Genomic DNA, 22,292 nt, shown 5'->3' with positions numbered 1-22,292 from the left:
TAACAACAAGATAACTAATGTAAAGCATAATGTGTCCATAATAAGTACATAGGTTATAGGTTGAGAGCTTTTGTGAAAGAGCACAGTTAGAAAGATATGGCATATAGAAGCAAACCGGATGGACATCATGAAAATGATCAAAGAGGTTGAGGGTAGAGGAAGTTCAGGAGTAAAAACAAACAAAATAGAATTATTGTAAAATTGACTGTGTCCATAAAATGTATATAAGCTGGAAGTAGAGGCCAAAGCGTTGTTGTTCACTAGTTTACTCCAATTAGGGGAGGGGTGGTGGGGTTGGGAAGTAATTTACATTTACATTTTAGTCATTTAGCAGACGCTCTTATCCAGAGCGACTGACAGTTAGTGAGTGCATACATTTTCATACTGGCCCCCCGTGGGAAACGAACCCACAACCCTGGCGTTGCAAGCGCCATGCTCTACCAACTGAGCTACAGGGGAAGTAATAAAGGGAAATATATTTTCAAAAATGATATGTGTGTATATATATGTATATGTATTTATACAGTTGAAGTCGGAAGTTTACATACACCTTAGTCAAATACATTTCAACTCAGTTTTTCACAATTTCTGACATTTAATCCTGGTAAAAATTCCCTGTCTTAGGTCAGTTAGGATTACCACTTTATTTTAAGAAAGTGAAATGTCAGAATAATAGTAGAGAGAATGATTTATTTCAGCTTTTATTTATTTCATCACATTCCCAGTGGGTCAGAAGTTTACATACACTCAATTAGTATTTGGTAGCATTGCCTTTAAATTGTTTAACTTGGGTCAAACGTTTCGGGTAGCCTTCCACAAGCTTCCCACAATAAGTTGGGTGAATTTTGGCCCATTCCTCCTGACAGAGCTGGTGTAACTGAGTCAGGTTTGTAGGCCTCCTGGCTCGCACATGCTTTTTCAGTTCTGCCCAAACATTTTCTATAGGATTGAGGTCAGGGCTTTGTGATTGCCACTCCAATACCTTGACTTTGTTGTCCTTAAGCCATTTTGCCACAACTTTGGAAGTATGCTTGGGGTCATTGTCCATTTTGGAAGACCCATTTGCGACCAAGATTTAACTTCCTGACTGATGTCTTGAGATGTTGCTTCAATATACATCCACATAATTTTCCTTCCTCATGATGCCATCTATTTTGTGAAGTGCACCAGGCCCTCCTGCAGCAAAGCACCCCCACAGCATGATGCTGCCACCCCCGTGCTTCACGGTCGGGATGGTGTTCTACGGTTTGCAAACGACCCCCTTTTTCCTCCAAACATAACGATGGTCATTATGGCCAAACAGTTATATTTTTGTTTCATCAGACCAGAGGACATTTCTCCAAAAAGTACGATCTTTGTCCCCATGTGCAGTTGCAAACCGTAGTCTGTCTTTTTATGGCCGTTTTGGAGCAGTGGCTTCTTCCTTGCTGAGCGGCCTTTTTCAGGTTATGTCGATATAGGACTTGTTTTACTGTGGATATAGATACTTTTGTACCTGTTTCCTCCAGCATCTTCACAAGGTCCTTTGCTGTTGTTCTGGGATTGATTTGCACTTTTCCCACCAGAGTACATTCATCTCTAGGAGACAGAATGCGTCTCCTTCCTGAGTGGTATGACGGCTGCGTGGTCCCATGGTGTTTATATTTGCATACTATTGTTTGTACAGATGAACGTGGTACCTTCAGGTGTTTGGAAATTGCTCCCAAGGATGAACCAGACTTGTGGAGGTCTACAATTTTTTTTCTGAGGTCTTGGCTGATTTCTTTTGATTTTCCCATGATGTCAAGCAAAGAGGCACTGAGTTTGAAGGTAGGCCTTGAAATACATCCACAGGTACACCTCCAATTGACTCAAATGATGTCAATTAGCCTATCAGAAGCTTCTAAAGCCATGACATCATTTTCTGGAATTTTCCAAGCTGTTTAAAGGCACAGTTAACTTAGTGTATGTAAACTTCTGACCCACTGGAATTGTGATACAGTGAATTATAAGTGACATAATCTGTCTGTAAACAAGTGTTTGAAAAATGACTTGTCATGCACAAAGTAATGTCCTAACCGACTTGTTAACAAACTATAGTTTTGGCAAGACATTTGTGGAGTGGTTGAAAAACGAGTTTTAATGACTCCAACCTAAGTGTATGTAAACTTCCGACTTCAACTGTGTGTGTATATATATATATATATATATTATTTTTTTATTTTATTTTTATTTATTTTTTGCGAGAAAAAAAAACATGGGATTGGAGGTGATGCAGACAATTACATTGATGGAAGTTACAATGTATCTGCAATATAAAAAAAAACATATATATATATATATATATATATATATATATAATAAAGAGAGAAAGAAACAGAAAGCAAAAAAAAAAAATCTCAAACGTCAAAATGATTGACGATCCAGTTTTCCATTGATATTTTAGTAATTTAGCAGACGTGCTTATCCAGAGCGACTTACCAGAGGTAAGTGCTTTCATTTCAAGATGGCTAGGTGAGACAACCACAAATCACAAATTTAGTTTTGAGGGTGGGGGGGACTGAGATATTTAAGATGCTCTTCAAAGAGGTACGGTTTCAAACGTTTTCGGAAGATGGGCAGGAACTCTGCTGTCCTAGCATAAGGGGGAAGCTGGTTCCATTGGTGTGCCAGGACAGAGAAGAGCTTCGACTGGACTGAGAAATACCTCACCTTCAGGGCTCCAGACCAACATTTTAGTTTTTAAAAAAATAAAAAATTCCCTGGTACTGGGTGAAGTTCATGATGCTGTTGAACTTAACAAGGGCCCCAGGACCAGTGGAAGAACAATAGCCCTATAACATCAAAGATCCACCACCATATTTTACAGTAGGTATAGAGCTCTTTGGCCATGCACACTAGCGGTGGGTTTGGCGTCTAAATGAGAATGTATGAGCAGAAAATAACTCCATACCTACTGTAAAATATGGTGGTGGATCTTTGATGTTATGGGCAGGTCTGGAATTTTCGGGCATTTAGGGTCAAGGCCATTTGGCCTTCAAGAGGTTCCCAATCTGCCAGGGCACCAAGGCCATTAACCAAAATATCCAATTACATTTTTAAACCAAAAAACAGTAGCTATTCTTTTAAGAAAAACTTAAGTGTATGTAAATGTACATAAATAATTAGCCTACATGTCGAAGTGTAGGTTATAGCCTATGCGTATTGGCTACGGTCTGTCATATCCAGACCGACACTGACATGAGGGAGGTGCCTGAAAATGTAGCCAAACTTTAATTAGACTTTTAATTACATACACCAAAAGTATGTGGACATCCCTTCAAATTAATGGATTTGGCTATTTCAGCCACACATGTTGCTGACAGGTGTATAAAATCGAGCACACCGCCATGCAATCTCCATAGACAAACATTGGCAGTAGAATGGCCCGTACTGACGAGCTCAGTGACTTTCAATGTGGCAACATCATAGGATGCCACCTTTCCAACAAGTCAGTTCGTCAAATTTCTGTCCAGCTAGAGCTGCTAGAGTTTGGGGAAGGCCCTTTCCTGTTTAAGCATGACAATGCCCCTGTGCACAAAGCGAGGTACATACAGAAATTGTATGTCAAGATTGGTGTGGAGAACTTGACTGGCCTGCACAGAGCCCTGACCTCAACCTCATCGAACACCTTTGGGATGAATTGGAAAGCTACGAGCCAGGCCTAATCCCCCAACATCAGTGCCAAACCTCACTAATGCTCTTGTGGCTGAATGGAAGCAAGTCCCCGCAGCAATGTTCCAACATCTAGTGGAAAGCCTTCCCAGAAGAGTGGAGGTTGTTATAGCAGCAAAGGGGGGACCAACTCTATATTATTGCCCATGATTTTGAAATGAGATGTTCGACGAGCAGGTGTCCACATATTTTTGAAACTGCTAGCATTTTCCTGCTAATTGCATTTTGGTATATTAGAGTTTATAGCCGATTTCCGTGTGCGCATTGCTGCACTTATAATGTGAAGAAATAGTCTAATAGTTTATCAACATTTTAAGCTAATCTGTTGCATCAGCCTCATTTTGTTTTTTAAAGGTTTTTTTATGTATAGTATTACTTTGGGATCTATCGCGTCCCACAACTGTCCCAGAGTATGTTTGGAATATTTATTTCTCGCACAGAAGGACAAGCTGACCAATAGAATAGGTAAACTTTTGTACTATGGGGATAGTAGATTGACATAGGCTTGTGCTTTTGCTGTTCGATAGGCCTACTCATCTTGTTAGCTGACGAAAAGTAAATGTGGACAGTTCTAACATCTTCAATATGCGCCTCGGAATTCGATAAGAAGGACGCACGCCGTTGCATTTCCGATGTGTCGGTCTTCACTTGTAGCCTACTTCGGAGCTGCGATGCCTGTGAGAAGGACCCAATCACGTGATGGGCATTGGCTAATAATAATTTAGATATCTGAGAGATCAATGTGAGTGACCAGTGCTTCGGGGCACGGCGATTGGCAGCCGGGAGAAGGGAATTATAATTATTATTTTCAGCCGAAAGGCAAAATGGCCACTTTGGCTACAAGGCATGGGTTTATTTAGGGGGCATGGCTGTTGATGCCGCCGGTTATGGGGCTATTTGCTTCCACTGGTCCCAGGGCCCTTTATAAGGTCAGCGACATCATGAACTTTATCCAGTACCAGGACATTTTTGGCCAAAACCTGCTTGCCTCTGCCAGAAGGCTGAAACTTGGCCGCAAGTGGATCTTCCAGCAAGACAATAAGCCCAAGCACACATCAACATCCACAAATAAATTGTTAATTAGCCACAAAATCAACAATTTGCAATGGCCATCTTGGTCTCCGGACATGAAACCCATTTAAAACCTGTGGTTTGAATTGAAGAGGGCAGTCCATAAGGATCTGGAAGGAATTTCTATGAAGGAATGGTCTACAATCCCTCCCAATGTGTTCTCCAACTCATAAAACATTTTAGAAAATGTTTTATGTGTAATTTTTTGCCCTACAGTTTTGAGATTTTTGTATTTATTACTTGTTAAATAAAATCTCTTTCTCTGAGCAATTGTATTAGTATAAAATAATATTTCTTATTTTTTTGGAGCATCCAATATAGCTCAGTATTTCAATTATTTATTTTATACAGTCATTTTTGCTCGTCTTTATCAAGGGTGTTAATAATTTCAGAATCCACTTTTAAGTATTTTACAGTAGAAAATGTAACTTGCAGTATTTCATATGTATTGACTGAATGTATAGTTGACGAGCACTTTCTGCTTGCCACTTACAAATACTAATCAATCTGATTGTGACTAATGTTAAATGTTTGGAAATGCTAGCCAGCTCGTTAACAGCATGTGTGTCAACGACCTTTTGACTGACGCTGCCCCAAGTCTAGCCGTCATTCATTTCCCTTTTTTAATAACTTTTAATACAACTGCAATGACAAACCTGGGTGGGCGAGCCCATAGACTAGATGTGTTACCATCCAAAAAGCACCCCGCAAAAGCGCCCTAACACACCAACCGAAACACCCCAACGCCGCCGTCTCCTAACAAGGCAAACTGAAAAAGACAAAACGTGCATGAGTGGAAAAGGAGGGAGAGATACGCTTGCCATTGACCTCTGACTGTCTGCTACCTCTGCCACTACCTCCACCACCCAACTCTTTTCCTTGCTCTCACACTCCCCCTCTTTCTCTCTCTCTCTCTCTCTGTTTATCTCAATAGTCTTCAACTTTCCTCACTAGGTGCAGCATGCTCAGTGCAGAATGGCCCTGGATGCAGTGAAATAACCCAAAGCAGGTTGGACTGAATTGGCCCCCAACCAGTAGACACTACTGATATGACTGGATCTATCTAGAGCTTAGGAAAGATTTGGAATGGGACGATATTTATGGCTACGCTTGTTAGCGTTATAGGGGATAAGAAAGCACTGAAACAAAAGCAGTGAAATCGCTTCTCTTGGCATGTGTATGCACAAAAGCTAGCTTTGGGGGTTTTCCCTTCTCTGCATCCCATTTTGCATGCAAATCAATTGCCTCTTAAGAATTGTGACGTAGGTCAACTCGTTTTACTTCCCAAGCTTTCTCCGAGGCTTCCTCACTACTCACTCATCTTTGCACATGCTCACTTTATAACCATAAGATGGGTGGCATTATCAGCCTACTGTCAGTCACCAGTAGGTAGCAAATGAGTGATCTTTGCTCTCCACATACGATTGATTGGTGATTGACAGAGCGGGAGAATCTCGCCCATCGTGCTCCGATACATAATTTCCCCCTTAGTGTTTTGGAGACTTTTATTGACAAGGATTTATTCTGGGATTTTTTCAACAATTTGAAGCTTTCTTTACCTTGTGTAAGATATGTACTGAATTTTATATTAAAATATGTATTACTAATCAACCATAAATCCTAAAATTGAACACCTTGTCATAAATTGAACTTGATTAGCAAGCACTCTGGAAATCAATATCCAACACCAGTATTGATGAGCATTAATTACACTGAGTATACCAAACATTAGGAACACCTTCCTAATATTGAGTTGCACCCCCCCCCCACCCCTTTTGCCCTCAGAACAGCCTCGGGGCATGGACTCTACAAGGTGTCGAAAGCGTTCCACAGGGATGCTGGCCCATGTTGACTCCAATGCTTCCACAGTTGTATCAAGTTGGCTGGATGTCCTTTGGGTGGTGAACCATTCTTGATACACATGGGAAACTGTTGAGCGTAAAAAACCTAGCAGTGTTGCCGTTCTTGACAAAAACTGGTGTGCCTGGCACCTACTACCATACCCCATTCAAAGGCACTTAAATATTGCCCATTCACCCTCTGAATGGCACACATACACAATCCATGTCTCAAGGATTGAAGTTGATTGAACAAGTGACAATAAGGGATCATAGCTTTCACCTGGATTCACCTGGTCAGTCGGTCATGGAAAGAGCAGGTGTTCTTAATGTTTTGTATATTCAGTGTATATACTGTATAGCCTTTTGCCTGATATATTGGGTCTTGAAGTGGCTGAGTAGCTAAATAACTTCAGCTCTGAAATGTGGCTTGTTGAGGATTGTGCCAGTATCTGGCCCCATTTAGTGGAAAAATCTAACTTTACCTTCATGCTTACCCTGCTATAGTGCTAGCCACAGAGTCAGAGTAGATATCAACCTTTAGCTTTTCATGCTAACCTTGCTACAGGGCTAGCCTCAGAGTCAGAGTACAAATCGGCATTTAACTCTCATGCAAACCTTGCTTCAGGGCTAGCTACATTGTCAGTGTAGCTCTCATGCCAACCCCGCTACAGCATTAGCGTCAAGAGTGGAGTAGAAATCAGCCTTTAGCGCTCATGTTAACCTCGCTACAAGGCTAGCCACAGAGACAAAGCACCAGGTGGTGAGGGGGCTTATATATTTTCTCCATACCAACATTAGACATTCTCCATACCTTCTCTCTCTCTCCCCCCCCCCCCCCTCTTCCTTTCGCTCTCTTCCTCAGCAGTCAATCAATGACAAGCGTAAAAAGAACCTATTTTCCCGAAAGTTCCCTTTCTACAACAAGGATGCAAGCGAGCAGGAAACGAGCGATGTTGACCGTAAGTACAGCGAGATCAAGGGAGCGTTTACACCCGGGCATTCTGGGTTGTCAGTGGTAGAGGTCAGAGGTCAGGCACGGGAGGAGAGAAGAGGCCAGTGAGGGCACACCGGACACAGTTTGGCAGTGTTGGCAACAAGGGCCGAACCATGACCCCAGCCCACAGGAGAAACATAAAATTCACCCCTGCAACACTGGGTAAAAATGGGCCAGTCCAGCAGCCTTCTCGTAAGAGCCTGTTTATAGTCAATTTCCCTATGTGATATTGGGCTGAGCTGCAATGTAGCCTATCACAACCAACATGGAGTCCACATATCAGCCCGTTTTCTCTCCTGTTGAGCCAAGATGGCCACTCTGTTGCATTGCCACAGCAGTGTCCGGCGGTAGTCCTCCCCCCACTCGTCTCTTTCTCTCTGTGACTCCAGTAACATTTTGTCCTTGTGGTTGTTCTTTCCTTGTTTGGCTTGCTCTCTGCTGACTGCTCCACAGGACAACCCTGACGACATGCTATCGAAAAGCCAGAGTAAGTCCCCCCCCAAGTCCCCCCTGCAGCTACCCACCGCCACCCATACACACTCTGACTCTTATACTCTCTTCTGGTTAGCACTCCATCTCTTCACAATCTTTAGCATTTTCTCACATCATCTGACCTTCTATCAGTGATATCAAATGAAATATGCCCCCACAGCATATATAATTTGGACAGACAGTGTCCCCTCTCTCCCTTTCTCCGTTTCATTCTTCACACTGTTCCTCCAGTGGTTTCTCAGCAGTGCTTCCTGCTCATCTCAACCCCAGTCTCACTCTCCCATCCCATAACTGAGCTGACCGAAGGCTTACAGCTGTCTCGTGTCGTTTTTATTTTAAAGGGATAGTTTATTTTATTTTTAAGTGTTTGCTTATCGTTTTATTTACAAAACGATGAAATGAAAACATTCCAGGTAAGTTAAAGATGAGCCAAAACTTTGAACTTTTTAAACTCATACAACATCTACATGTATTTTTCTCATACAACATCTACATGTATTTTTCTCATACAACATCTACACTGATGCCACTAGAAATATGCCCATACATGAAACACTCAAAGTGTGGATGCTCTCTTGAACTTGGCAGAGCTGGCTTGGATTAGTCACTTTGGGATGTGTTTTGTCTATTTGTGAAACCATACGAGGGCTCAATTGTCTGAAATAATAATTTTTCTGAGAATGAACATGCTCTGTGTGTGCATGTGGACAGGCGTGTGTACGCATGCCCCAGTATAGTGATACATTTGTGTTTGTATGTATAGGTTAACAGTGAAGTCTCCTATTTTCCATTGTGTGTAACCTTAAAAAGTGATGTCATTTTGATGTGTGTGAGGGTCACTTCTGTTGTAACCATGCAAAGCGTTGTCAATTGATCACAATGACACGAGCTGGCTCATTTTACAGTAGAATCTCCTCTCTGTTTCTCTTACTTCTGTATTGTTGTGACCCATAAGGATTTTTTACCAAAAAGCCACTCATTTGAATCCCTGTATCATTGCCTCCATTGTGGCTACTTACCTGTGACATTTTCCAGATGTTTTCCAGATTTTTCTTTTAAAGTTTCCAGAATTTTGCAACTCTAGGCTACTTACCCATACGTTCCTGCTTTGTTGTAATTCCAGAACACGTCACTTCCAATGCCAGCGATAGTGAAAGTAGTTACCGTAAGTCTACAAGTAGTTTTCCACTGCCCAATTAATGAATGCCTGCTTCTCTGCCTTGCGCCACAACACGCTATAATACTGCACTGGCAGTGCTAATGTGAGCTACCAAATCATTACGTTGAATATGTCCGTGTGAGGGGCGACATTTGCCCAATGCCCAGTGATCCAGCTAGCTAATGCTTTACTGATGGCCACACTGTGTGAGTGAATGGTTGGTTCTGATGATTTGTCCATGTAACAAAGGATCCTAACACCACCTTTAATGCTTAGTTTTTTACATTGAGGTACGTTTCAAATGGCACCGCATAGGGCTCTGGTCAAAAGTAGTGCACTATATAGGGAATAGGGTGCCTTTTGGGACGCACTTATGGAGAGGACTCCAACGTTAGCCTTGTATATTTTAATCCCTAGTCGCTACATTTCAGATTTCAAACCACTGACCAGGCAATTGTAGCATGCCCCTTCCCCTCACCAGTGTGTACTACTGTATATCTAAAATGGACCATAGTGCTCTTGTGCCTTGCTTGTTCAGTTGCTAACTCAGTTAACCCTCTCTGATTAAGCTTATGGCGATGATGGCTTGTGAGGCTTGAATTGGATTAATGCACTCTGGTGCTGCATGTACCCTCGTGTCTCTGTGTGTGTGTATTAGAGGTCTTCACGGGTCCACCAGACCCAACATTCCAAGATTCGACCCGGAACCGGTCCTCTGTTAATTTAATTGGTGTGGTGATGAAAAACTGTGCACGCTTGTTATCTTTGTCAGCCAATTGCAACTTAAAACGTATTACTTAGGCCGGCCAGGTCCAGCTGAAACTGGTTCCGGCCGTTCACCTCTCGTGCACCTGTTGCTGAGGAGAGAAGAGAGAGGAGCCTTGGCCTAGGCTACTGTTGATTGCGAAGATGGAGGCTTTTTTCAATGAAGTAAAACGAAAGTTAGAGGAGAAAGAGTATAGTGAAAAGAAGCCAAGAAGGGAAATGCCCTCCATGGGGACAAGTTTTAATATTCTAGTGGACAGGTCGCTATTCAGGTTTGATGCAATTTTCTAACTTGTATTTATTTATTTTCATATTTATCATTTGTTTTATCATTAAATTATTGTATATCAGTATTGTTATTATTGTAGGCCTATTTATCCTAATCTAAACCAGTTCTTTAAATATGCAAACAGTGTTTTGTTTCATTCTGTTGAGACAATTTCGTTGGCTAAATTAATTTCCAAATGTAGGCTCATCCTAGTGTTCACCGCAATATAATAGCCTGTTCGTATTTTACCTATAAACTCCAGCTTGACTTACTTTTGATATTACCCTTATAAAGTTTATAAACCTTTGGTGTGGTGTGGCTATTATTTGGCTGTAGCTGCAGGCCTATGAGTGCGCACCGGCACTAGCTCGGACTCCGACAGTTGAACAAACTTGAGGTGATAAAAATTTTTGTAATCCTGTAATCTAACAATATAATGCTTATCTTTCTTTAAAAAATATTCCGATTGGAAATGTACGAATTTGCCTCCTTCTGTACGCCTATGTGACCACCGCCTCGACTTGGTTTTATGTAGCAAAATTTGAAATTGTGTTTTTTACATTGGATAAAAGTAGAGACTCAGAGGCCTCCCGAGTGGCGCAGCAGTCTAAGGCACCGACTTCGGTCGCCAGGTGTACAGTGTTTCCTCCAACACATTGGTGCGGCTGGTTTCCGGGTTAAGCGAGCAGTGTGTCAAGAAGCAGTGCGGCTCGGCAGGGCCATGTTTAAGTAGAGACTCAGAGCTACAAAATGGTATATCATACACTGCAGTTGAGGAACAATGGGAAAGTAATTATGCTTTGAAAGTTGATAAACTTGTAACCCCACTTTTGAGAAAATGGCCCTTGAATGTTTTGGTACACCTACTGGAGAGCTCTTCTTAGTCTACAACTATTCAGCATCGTTCACACCCTCTTAAGCCTTCGCCCCACCCATCTCTTTAAGGATTCACATGTGAGGCCATGTGCTAAACAGAGTGAGTAAGGTAGTAGTGTAGTAAACAACCAAAGATTTCAAGACTAAAAGTGGTGAAAGTAGTAGCCTACAATAAGGAAAAAAATCCAGATAAAAATCCACTATTTAAGCCTTGGACTATATCCTAATCCAGTGGTTCCCAAACTTTGTATAGTCCCGTACCCCTTCAAACATTCAACCACCAGCTGCGTACCAGGGTCAGCGCACTCTCAAATGTTGTTTTTTGCCATCATTGTAAGCCTGCCACACACACTATATGATACATTTATTAAACATAAGAATGAGTGTGAGTTTTTGTCACAACCCGGCTCATGGGAGGTGACGAAGAACTCTTATAGGACCAGGGCACAAATAATAATCATAATCTATAATTTGGCTCTTTATTTAGCCATCTTACATATAAAACCTTATTTGTTCATCAAAAATTGTGAATAACTCACCCCAGGTTAATGAGAAGGGTGTGCTTGAAAGGATGCACATAACTCTGCAATGTTGGGTTGTATTGGAGAGAGTCTCAGTCTTAAGTCATTTTCCACACACAGTCTGTGCCTGTATTTAGTTTTCATGCTAGTTAGGGCCGAGAATCCACTCTCACATAGGTACATGGTTGGAAAGGGCATCAGTGTCTTAACAGCGCGATTTGCCAAGGCATGATACTCTGAGCTCAGCCCTATCCAGAAATCTGGCAGTAACTTCTGATTAAATTCAATTTTCACAGAACCGCTTGTTGCAATTTCGATGAGGCTCTCTTGTTCAGATATCGGTAAGTGGACTGGAGGCAGGGCATGAAAGGGATAACGAATCCAGTTGTTTGTGTCGTCCGTTTGGGGAAAGTACCTGCGTAATTGCGCACCCAGCTCACTCAGGTGCTTCGCTATATCACATTTGACATTGTCCGTAAGCTTAAGTTCATTTGCACACAAAAAATCATACAATGATGGAAAGACCTGTGTGTTGTCCTTGTTAATGCAGACAGAGAAGAGCTCCAACTTCTTAATCATAGCCTCAATTCTGTCCCGCACATTTAATATAGTTGCGGAGAGTCCCTGTAATCCTATATTCAGATCATTCAGGCGAGAAAAAACATCACCCAGATAGGCCAGTCGTGTGAGAAACTCGTCATCATGCAAGCGGTCAAACAAGTGAAAATTATGGTCAGTAAAGAAAACTTTAAGCTCGTCTCTCAATAAATAAATAAAAAACGTGTCAATACTTTGCCCCTTGATAACCAGCGCACTTCTGTATGTTGTAAAAGCGTTACATGGTCGCTGCCCATATCATTGCATAATGCAGAAAATACACGAGAGTTCAGGGGCCTTGCTTTAACAAAGTTAACCATTTTCACTGTGTCCAAAACGTCTTTCAAGCTGTCAGACATTCCCTTGGCAGCAAGAGCCTCTCGTGGATGCTGCAGTATCCCCAAGTGGCGTCAGGAGCAACTGCTTGCACGCGCGTTACCACTCCACTATGTCTCCCTGTCATGGCTTTTGCGCCATCAGTACAGATACCAACACATCTTGAACACCAAAGTCCATTTGATGTTACAAAGCTGTCCAGTACTTTAAAAATATCCTCTCCTGGTTTCCAGTGGTTTGCAGGAGAGGATGTCTTCCTTAATTGACCCCCCATAAATGTAATGTTTTGGGTCTTTTCCCCCAGCATTGTCCCAGCCATATCCGCGGCAGCAGGAAGAATGAAGTCCTCCACAATAGTATGGGGCTTGCCTGTCCTAGCCACTCGGTAGCTCACCATATCAGACGCTTCTAGCCCCTTCTTATTAATGGTATCTGTTACTTTTATACATGTCTTACTACTCGAAAGTCATCTTAATTCTCTCAACAACAAAAAAACTCCTGTGGCTTATTTTTCAAATTGGCATGTTTCGTTTCTAAATGTCTGCGCAAGAGTGAAGGTTTCATCGAGTATAACACACTGTGGCTGAGGAAAGGCACTACTCCCTATATAAGTGAACCCCAAATCAATGTAGTTCTCATCATATTTGCGCCTCTTCGATGGTCCAACATCCCTGTCTGTTGTTCGGTGCTTTCCAGGGTAAAGTGGCAGTAGCTCTTCGGCTGCATCAGATTCACAACTGTCAGTGTCCGTGCTAGCTGGGCAAGCAACAAATGTAGAATTACTGATGCTAACTTTGGATGTGCTCGTGGAAGCAGAACAACTTGTGTCGTCGACAGGTGCAGGTGTAGTACTGCTGGTAGTAGCAGTACTACCAGTAGAGCTGGTATGTGTCTCTATGGACACGGGCCTTACTGTTTTTAACCATTAATCAATTTTCAAGCAAACAGAATGAGCAGCAGCTACGTTTGGCTACATACGGACCGTTAGTAGAATTCCTGCGAGAGAGTAACGGTTAATGTGATTGGATGTTAATTATTTGACTAGGCTACCATTTGACATTGTGTTGTTATTTCGCTGAACACTAGATGGTTTAATTGTATTTTCGGCAGTTAAACCATCACCCAAATGTATAGCCCCGTTCGAAAATCTAAATGGACTGTTTTGAAAATGTGAATCACATTTTTATTTGGCGTATCCCCGACGGCAATGCGCTTACCCCAGTTTGGGAATAGCCGTCCTAATCTATACGCCTAGCTTCTTGAAACGGGTCACCTATATGTAGGGCCCTATAAAATCAGTTGTATTTTTTGCCTGATTCAGTTGTTTTTTTCCCAAATATCGTTTTCTCCATTTAGTTTTTCCAGGTTTACGTTTCCCCAATTTTCTTTTCAGGTTTTCGCTCTCAAAATCACACTTTAATTGTACTTCTAAGTCCACAACAATGCCTAAACCACGTCAGAATACCACTTTTGAGGTCTGGGAAAAATGTTTGAAATGTATATTTTGGGGCGTAATTACCCTTTAATTCCAGTGCGCACCTAGCAAGAGGCTGCTGTTTAGCGGGTTTTTGTAGAGCACGTGATGGTAGAGTTTGCTAAACAAATACCCACTGGATTGATGCAAATAATCGTGATACTGTATCATTCTGCCAGTTTATCATAGGCTACTTTGTAGTTAACATTTAATTGAGAAGGTTTTTGGGAAAGCCTTTCCATCTACCAGAATACTTTTCATTAGCATCAACGGCTACACAAAGTGGTGCACGCGCACACCGAACATACAGAAGTGGAATTCTTGTTGCCTCTAATAGAAAGGAACGTTTGTTGCCTCTAACTAGAAAATACGAATCACTGATGCATTCTGTTCATGTCTTATGATGAACTTTAAATCAAAATCAAATGTTTTGTCACATGCGCCAAATACAACAGGTGAAGACATTACTGTGAAATGCTTACTTACAAGCCCTTAACCAACAATACAGTTCAAGAAATAGAGTTAAGAAAATATTTACTAAATAAACTAAAGTAAAAAATGAAATACAAATAACACAATAAAATAACAATAATGAGGCTATATACAGGGGGTACCGGTACTGAGTCAATATGCGGGGGTACAGGTTAGTCGAGGTAATTTGTACATATAGGTAGGGGTGATAAACAGCGAGTAGCAGCAGTGTAAAAACAAAAGGGGGGCGGGGGGTGTCAATGTAAATAGTCCGGGTGGCCATTTGAATAATTGTTCAGCAGTCTTATGGCTTGGGGGTAGAAGCTGTTAAGGAGCCTTTTGGACCTAGACTTGGCGCTCCGGTACCGCTTGCCGTGCGGTAGCAGAGAGAACAGTCCATGACTTGGGTGACTGGAGTCTTTGACCATTTTTTGGGCCTTCCTCTGACACCGCCTAGTAAATAGGTCCTGGATGGCAGGAAGCTTGGCCCCAGTGATGTACTGGGCCGTACGCACTACCCTCTAGCGCCTTACGGTCGGATGCCGAGCAGTTGCCATACAAGGCGGTGATGCAACCGGTCAGGATGCTCTTGATGGTGCAGCTGTAGAACTGTTTGAGGATCTTGGGACCCATGCCAAATCTTTTCAGTCTCCTGAGGAGGAAAATGTGTTGTCATGCCTTCCTCAAGACTGTCTTGGTGTGTTTGGACCATGATAGTTTATTGGTGATGTGGACACCAAGAAACATGAAACTCTCGACCCGCTCTACTACAGCCCCGTCGATGAGAATGGGGGCGTGTTCAGCCCTCCTTTTCCTGTAGTCCACAATCAGCTCCTTTGTCTTGCTCACGTTGAGGGAGAGGTTGTTGTCCTGGCACCACACTGCCAGGTCTCTGACCTCCTCCCTATAGGCTGTCTCATCGTTGTCGGTGTTCAGGCCTAGCATTGTTGTGTCGTCAGCAAACTTAATGATGGTGTTGGAGTCGTGCTTGGCCACGCAGTCGTGGGTGAACAGGGAGTACAGGAGGGGACTAAGCAGATGTGTTGTTGCCTACCCTTACCACCTGGGGGCGGCCCGTCAAGAAGTCCAGGATCCAGTTGCAGAGGGAGGTGTTTAGTCGCAGGGTCCTTAGCTTAGTGATGAGCTTTGTGGGCACTATGGTGTTTAACGCTGAGCTGTAGTCAATGAACAGCATTCTCACATAGGTGTTCCTTTTGTCCAGGTGGGAAAGGGCAGTGTGGAGTGCGATTGAGATTGCGTCATCTGTGGATCTGTTGGGGCGATATACAAATTGGAGTGGGTCTAGGGTTTTCCGCGATGATGGTGTTGATGTGAGCCATGACCAGCCTTTCAAAGCACTTCATGGCTACCGACGTGAGTGCTACATGGAGGTAGTCATTTAGGCTGGTTACCTTCGCTTTCTTGGGCACAGGGACTATGGTGGTCTGCTTGAACCATGTAGGTATTACAGACTCGGTCAGGGAAAGGTTGAAAATGTCAGTGAAGACACTTGCCAGTTGGTCCGCGTATGCTGTGAGTACACGTCCTGGTAATCTGTCTGGCCCCATGGCCTTGTGAATGTTGACCTATTTAAAGGTCTTGCTCACATTGGCTACGGAGAGCGTGATCACACAGTTGTCCGGAACAGCTGGTTCTCTCATGCATGCTTCAGTGTTGCTTGCCTCGAAGCGAGCATAAAATGCATTTAGCTCGTCTGGTAGGCTTGTCACTGAGCAGCTCGCGGCTGGGTTTCCCTTTGTAATAGTTTGTAAGCCCTGCCACATCTGACGAGCGTTAGAGCCGGTGTAGTAGGATTCAATCTTAGTCATGTATTGACGCTTTGCCTGTTTGATTGTTCATCTGAGGGCATAGCGGGATTTCTTATAAGCGTCTGGATTAGTGTCCCGCTCCCTGAAAGCGGCAGCTCTAGCCTTTAGCTCGGTGAGGATGTTGCCTGTAATTCATGGCTTCTGGTTGGGATATGTATGTACGGTCATTGTGGGGACGACGTTGCCGATGCACTTATTGATGAACCCGGTGACTGAGGTGGTATACTCCTCAATGCCATTGAATGAATCCCGGAACATATTCTAGTCCGTGCTAGCAAAACAGTCCTGTAGCGTAGCATCCGCATCATCTGAGCACTTCCGTATTGAGCGAGTCACTGGTACTTCCTGCTTTTGTTTTTGCTTGTAAGCAGGAATCCGGAGGATAGAATTATGGTCATATTTGCCAAATGGAGGGTGAGAGAGAGCTTTGTATGTGTGTCTGTGTGTGGAGTATAGGCGGTCTAGTGTTTTCTTTCCTCTGGTTGCACATGTGACATGCTGGTAGAAATTTTGCCTGCGTTAAAGACCCCGGCCACTAGGAGCTCTGCTTCTGGATGAGCATTTTCTTGTTTGCTTATGGCCTGATACAGCTTGTTGAGTGCGGTCTTAGTGCCAGCATCAGTTTGTGGTGGTAAATAGACAGCTACGAAAAATATAGATGAAAACTCTCTTGGTAGATAGTGTGGTCTACAGCTTATCATGAGGTACTCTACCTCAGGCAAGCAATACCTCGAGACTTCCTTAATATTAGACATCGCGCACCAGCTGTTATTGACAAATAGACACACACACACCCCTCGTCTTACCAGACGTAGCTGTTCTGTCCTGCCGACGCACGGAAAACCCAGCCAACTTTATATTATCTGTGTCGTCGTTCAGCCACAACTCGGTGAAACATAAGATATTATAGTTTTTAATGTCCCGTTTGTAGGATAGTCTTGAAAGGCGATCATCCAGTGTTATTCTCCAGTGATTGCACATTGGCCAATAGAACCCTGATCTCCGCCCCCTGCATTTCCGTCTTTTCACGCGAATGACGGGGATTTGGGCCTGGTCTCTGAGAAGCAGTCGGACTTATTAAATAAAAAATCTTTGTTCAGTTCGAAGTGAATAATCGCTGTTCTGATATCCAGAAGCTATTTTCGGTCATAAGAGACAGTAGCAGCAACATTATGTACAAAATAATTTACAAACAATGCGAAAAAAAACACACAAAATAGCACAGTTAGTTAGGAGCCCGTAAAACGGCAGCCATCCCCTCCGGCACCAAACTGGGGCTAATTAATTAATTGTCAATACATTTAGTTGATTCACTACTAAGTTCAATACACTTTCTAATATTGTTGAATTCCGTTTTAATGTCTGGATTCCGTGATTCCGTCCACGTTCAATGCACTGTGGATGTTAGAAGGCCCTATAGCAGTAGTACCCTATCTGACAAGGATAAAAATGGCACACAAAATTACTTTTTTAGGTTTAAGAAAGTTGTAGGTCGCATTCTTTATCGTAGAGCTATGAAAGTTATGTATTTATATCCGCCTGCTCGAGACAAATTCAGCGATTGCTTTGGCATGTCTGTGCCGTGAAGCAGTCGAGCTGGATAAATGTTTTCCTAAGGACCGCCCTTTTGACATAATGTTGTAGTGAAGTGAGATAAATCGATGTAATGATGCAGCCGACCACCAGAGGGAGGCAAATACAAGTTAATTCGAAAGAGGACCTTTATAATGTCCTAGGAAGGTCTGGATTGTTGTCTTCTGACTTATAAAATGGTGGGAAATCAGTACAATAAGTCATGTAAATGTATACATATTTTAAAAAGTAATTATAGTGCCTGATTTTGGGGACTGTCAGCTTAATTAAGGCTGTGGCTACGGATATGTAATGTTCGCCTACACTCTGCCCCCGCCCACCCATCGAAAACGTCTTTCTTAAAGCTAAGGATCCAGATCACGTTCTGTGCATGTATTATTTTACGCACACATTCGTTTTTCTAACGTAGTTGCTGCTCACACTCCCCCTCTCTTCACGTCTTGTTCTTTACTCACCCTCTTCTGAACCATGAGAATGTAGCCCATGTCACTGCCTCATATTTCTGAACAGCTGAAATAAAAACCCAGTGGCGATTTGAACGAACATTCCAAAACACATATTATGAAGGCTACAACCTTCTCTGTCTGTTGTAATGGATATTGCAGTTGCACAAGCAGGACGCAGTCCCTACACTTTGGAGAAAAAAATTATCAGCATTTTTAGTGATGATGTAGGCTAATCTTTATAGTTGCTGCCATATCGTAGGTTCCTGAAAAAAGAACACTACTTGACTGCCTGTCTGCCTCCTGTGCAGCATAGCCAATGATTGCAATGATGATGGAAAAAATATAATTACATCTATTATTAGACTGCGTGTCTGTGTCTTGATGCGTTCCACATCTGGGTACCCCTAGATTCTAGGCAGTCGAGCGTGTATCCAGACCGGTGAAAATAGTCTGACAATTGGTGAGTTCGTTTTGCATTGCCCGGTGCCATAGTTATGCCGTATATGCTGATATCGTGGTGAGAGTAAATAGCTGCATGTAACTCCGCAGCTAAGAAGAACATGAAATCGCTGGACTGCCTATGTCATGCTTATGTTTGCAATACTGACAACAAAGTTTGTACGAACATGTCGATAATGTATTTTGTGTAAAACTTGTCAATAGATGCACGATTTGTTAACTGCAATTTTTAAAGGAACCGGTTGACTTTGTCTTTATCTAGCGATTCTTAGTGCAAATTTAGACCATTAAAAAGACCTAGCTAGCTAAAAGACAGTCAACCGGTTCCTTTAAAATGTGCAGTTCATTTTCTCAAATCATGCATTTTACACAAAATACATTATCGACATGTTCGTACAAACTTTGTTGTCAATATTGCAAACATAAGCATGACACAAACAGGCAGTCTAGCGAAACACGTTTTGAAAAAACAAATTAGCCTAATCTTCATGACTAATGTTCAACCTTAGATGTCAAACAGTATCAAGGTTCTGGTTTAATGCTTCTAAAAATGTTAGGCCATGCCTACTCCCCTCCTGAAAAAAAAGAACTTGAAATCGCGCTTATGCTTACTGAGGCATGAAATGCAGTAGTTTGAACAGTTTTGTGTACAACATGAAGTTTGTAGGCTACACCAGTGACCAGACAAAGGCGATCAAGGAGGGGGGGAATGGCAGCGGAGCACTCAGCACAGCAGCTACGTAAGGCAGCGGAGTGGGCACTCGGCTAGATAGAAAAATGATCCTGCACATGCACAGAAATATCCGTATTTTTAGCCTGGGCAAATTAGGATACAGAAACTCTATCCGTAGCCACTCAGATTTCTTTGGGGGCCTATGCGCGCAATGCCCTGATGCATTTAATGCTCAGATCTCCGACAGCTGTACCGTGATGGACAAGTAATATTTTAGGAAAGTAAAAAACAATAAAACAATAGGCTATGACGTTTTGAATATGCCATCGAAACACAAGGAACAGTTTTTATTTATTTATTACTTTTTTTACTGGCCTTTTCAGAACGGGTGTGACTGTTCTCGGGTCCATTTGGAACAAGAGGTCTCAGTTTTTGTTAATGTCTGATCTGCTATTTTAATCTTCTTAACACATTGTGTATGAACATAAATATTGGTCAGACTCATAACACAGGGATGTTAATTACGCTACCGCAACATCTACGTCCCAAATGGCACCCTATTCCCTATATAGTGCACTACTTTTAACCAGGGCCCATAGGGCAAGTTGTGCACTATGTAGGGATTAGGATGTCATTTGTGGTGCAACCATTGTTTCGCCGAATTAAAGAGATCACTTACTGCTCAGCTCTTGTATAACCAGCTTAGCCATATGTTCATTCAACATGACCTCCAACCAACTCAATTTGCATAAATTCAATGATCCTCTGATCAAACTTTTGCCCATACCATTGCTCCAAAGCTCTCATCCTAAAACCAAGGAAAATTGTTCTAGGATCATGAGCTATAGACGGGTTGGTTGTTTAGCAACAAAACCGAGGCTTGTGAAACTAAGGGCCAAAACAGACGTGGTTGGCTTAGATTGTTGACAACATTTAAGCTATATTTCTATGTTTATTGAAAACATAAATACATTTTCACAATGAGCACTTGTCTCTCAAATACATCGTTACAGTTGTTGGTTAGCTAGCTAGCGAAATATTAGCCATATTAGCATTGACACGAAATCCATCAAAACACCTCGAAGCAAGGCATGGTATCAATAACAAGCTGAAACTTGCCACTTATGATTACCCACATGGCAGTTTCTTGTCATTCTTGCTAGCAACCTGGCCATCCAGAATCAGAACAACACACTGACTTTTTCCCCATGGAAGCGTGCACATCGTTTTTATGACGTCAGCTAACCAATGTATACCAAGCTTGTGGTTTCAAATAGTCACTTCAATACCGTGTGCAAGTGACGCATTCCTATGTCATACTTTCGTGTTCATGTCCCTGATCTATTGAATGGGCTTGACGATTATATCACCAAATTCTTGAAAACACTGATATATAAGCTATATAACAAATTATAGTCGTGTTTGTGGATTAATTTACTTCTGCCAGATGCCTTTCATAATTTTCCTGCGCTGGAGACCATTCAAAATGCCTACAAAAGTTCAAAAAACGACAAAGCTACTTGCCGCGTCACTTGCATAGCGTATAAAAAACAACATAGATATATACAGAAAAGTATCAATGTGGAATTATTTTCTGTACTCTTGTGTGATGCAAAGCATGGTTCTTCTGTGGTCACTCGTTGTTCTCAGGTGGTCAAGAGGAGTACGTGCTGTCCTACGAGCCAGTCAGTCAACAGGAAGGTGAGCCTCTTTTTCTCCATCACAGTCAAAAACCTTTGGTGCCTTGTTAACATTTAAATCACGTTTGATTTCAATGTGTAAAGCTTCAGGAGGCGTTGGTGTGTAAAAACACAATTTCAGTTAGAAGTGTGATGTTTTTCCAAATTGCTGGACTGTGTTTGGATTCTTCAAACACAATCTTAGCTGTTGGCTTTTTGTTCTCCCATCAGTGAACTACACCCGTCCAGTGATTATTCTCGGTCCCATGAAGGATCGGGTAAACGACGACCTGATATCGGAGTTCCCCGACAAATTTGGGTCCTGTGTACCCCGTGAGTGTAATGTTACTTGTCTTATGTGTTTGCCCTGGTAATGGACAGCACTTTTACAATTTCATGGCAAGGTTATTTAGTACCTCAAACACAAGTTGTGGCTGAGAAAACGTGCACCATTCATTACAATGGTAACTGTCTCTTCATGCATAATATTGTCCAAGGTGAAAATAGGAATTTCTCTACTTGCAGGCAAACCATTTGGTCACGCAGTCTGAGCTGATCTCTTCTTACTAATGCTCACAAAATATGCATCCCTCTTTTATACTCTGTTCAAAAGTAATGCACTACAGAGTGCCATTTGGGACTTTTGCACTCTTCCCCACACATTTAAAAGCATTGGATTAATGTAAGGATGGGAAAGAGGGAGTTTCTGCCATACGTCTAACACTGGACCTTTCCTTTCCCCCCAAGACACAACCAGACCTAAGCGGGACTATGAGGTGGATACCAGGGACTACCACTTTGTGGTGTCCAGGGAGCAGATGGAGAAGGACATCCAGGACCACAAGTTTATCGAGGCAGGCCAGTACAACAACCACCTGTACGGGACCAGCGTGCAGTCGGTGCGTGAGGTGGCAGAGAAGGTACGTGGACCAAATAGAAGGCCATCCTTAGCGGAACTTCTTCACTGTGTGCAGTCCCACCATGGCGGGCAAAGCTGGTTTCTGGTTGTATTGACGTACTTTCAACCAAGGCTGGTTTATTCCCACCCTGGATGT

General features: G+C 42.5%; 1 protein-coding gene across 2 annotated transcripts in view; it reads left to right on the top strand.

The window, feature by feature from the left end:
* dlg1b (discs large MAGUK scaffold protein 1b) overlaps positions 1-22,292 on the top strand; it is a 265,655-nt gene that overhangs the window by 240,750 nt on the left and 2,613 nt on the right. For both annotated transcript variants that reach the window (XM_084187957.1, XM_084187958.1), the window contains 5 exons: positions 7,468-7,564; positions 9,215-9,256; positions 21,209-21,259; positions 21,469-21,570; positions 21,985-22,157. In XM_084187957.1, the coding sequence (XP_084044083.1) occupies positions 7,468-7,564; positions 9,215-9,256; positions 21,209-21,259; positions 21,469-21,570; positions 21,985-22,157 (465 nt within the window). The remainder of the gene's footprint in view (positions 1-7,467; positions 7,565-9,214; positions 9,257-21,208; positions 21,260-21,468; positions 21,571-21,984; positions 22,158-22,292) is intronic.

Source organism: Coregonus lavaretus, assembly GCF_964263955.1.
Source record: "Coregonus lavaretus genome assembly, chromosome: 23".
Classification (NCBI taxonomy): Eukaryota; Metazoa; Chordata; class Actinopteri; order Salmoniformes; family Salmonidae; genus Coregonus; species Coregonus lavaretus.
The sequence above is the reverse complement of the archived record's forward strand: the minus strand, read 5'-3'. Positions and strand labels throughout refer to the sequence as shown.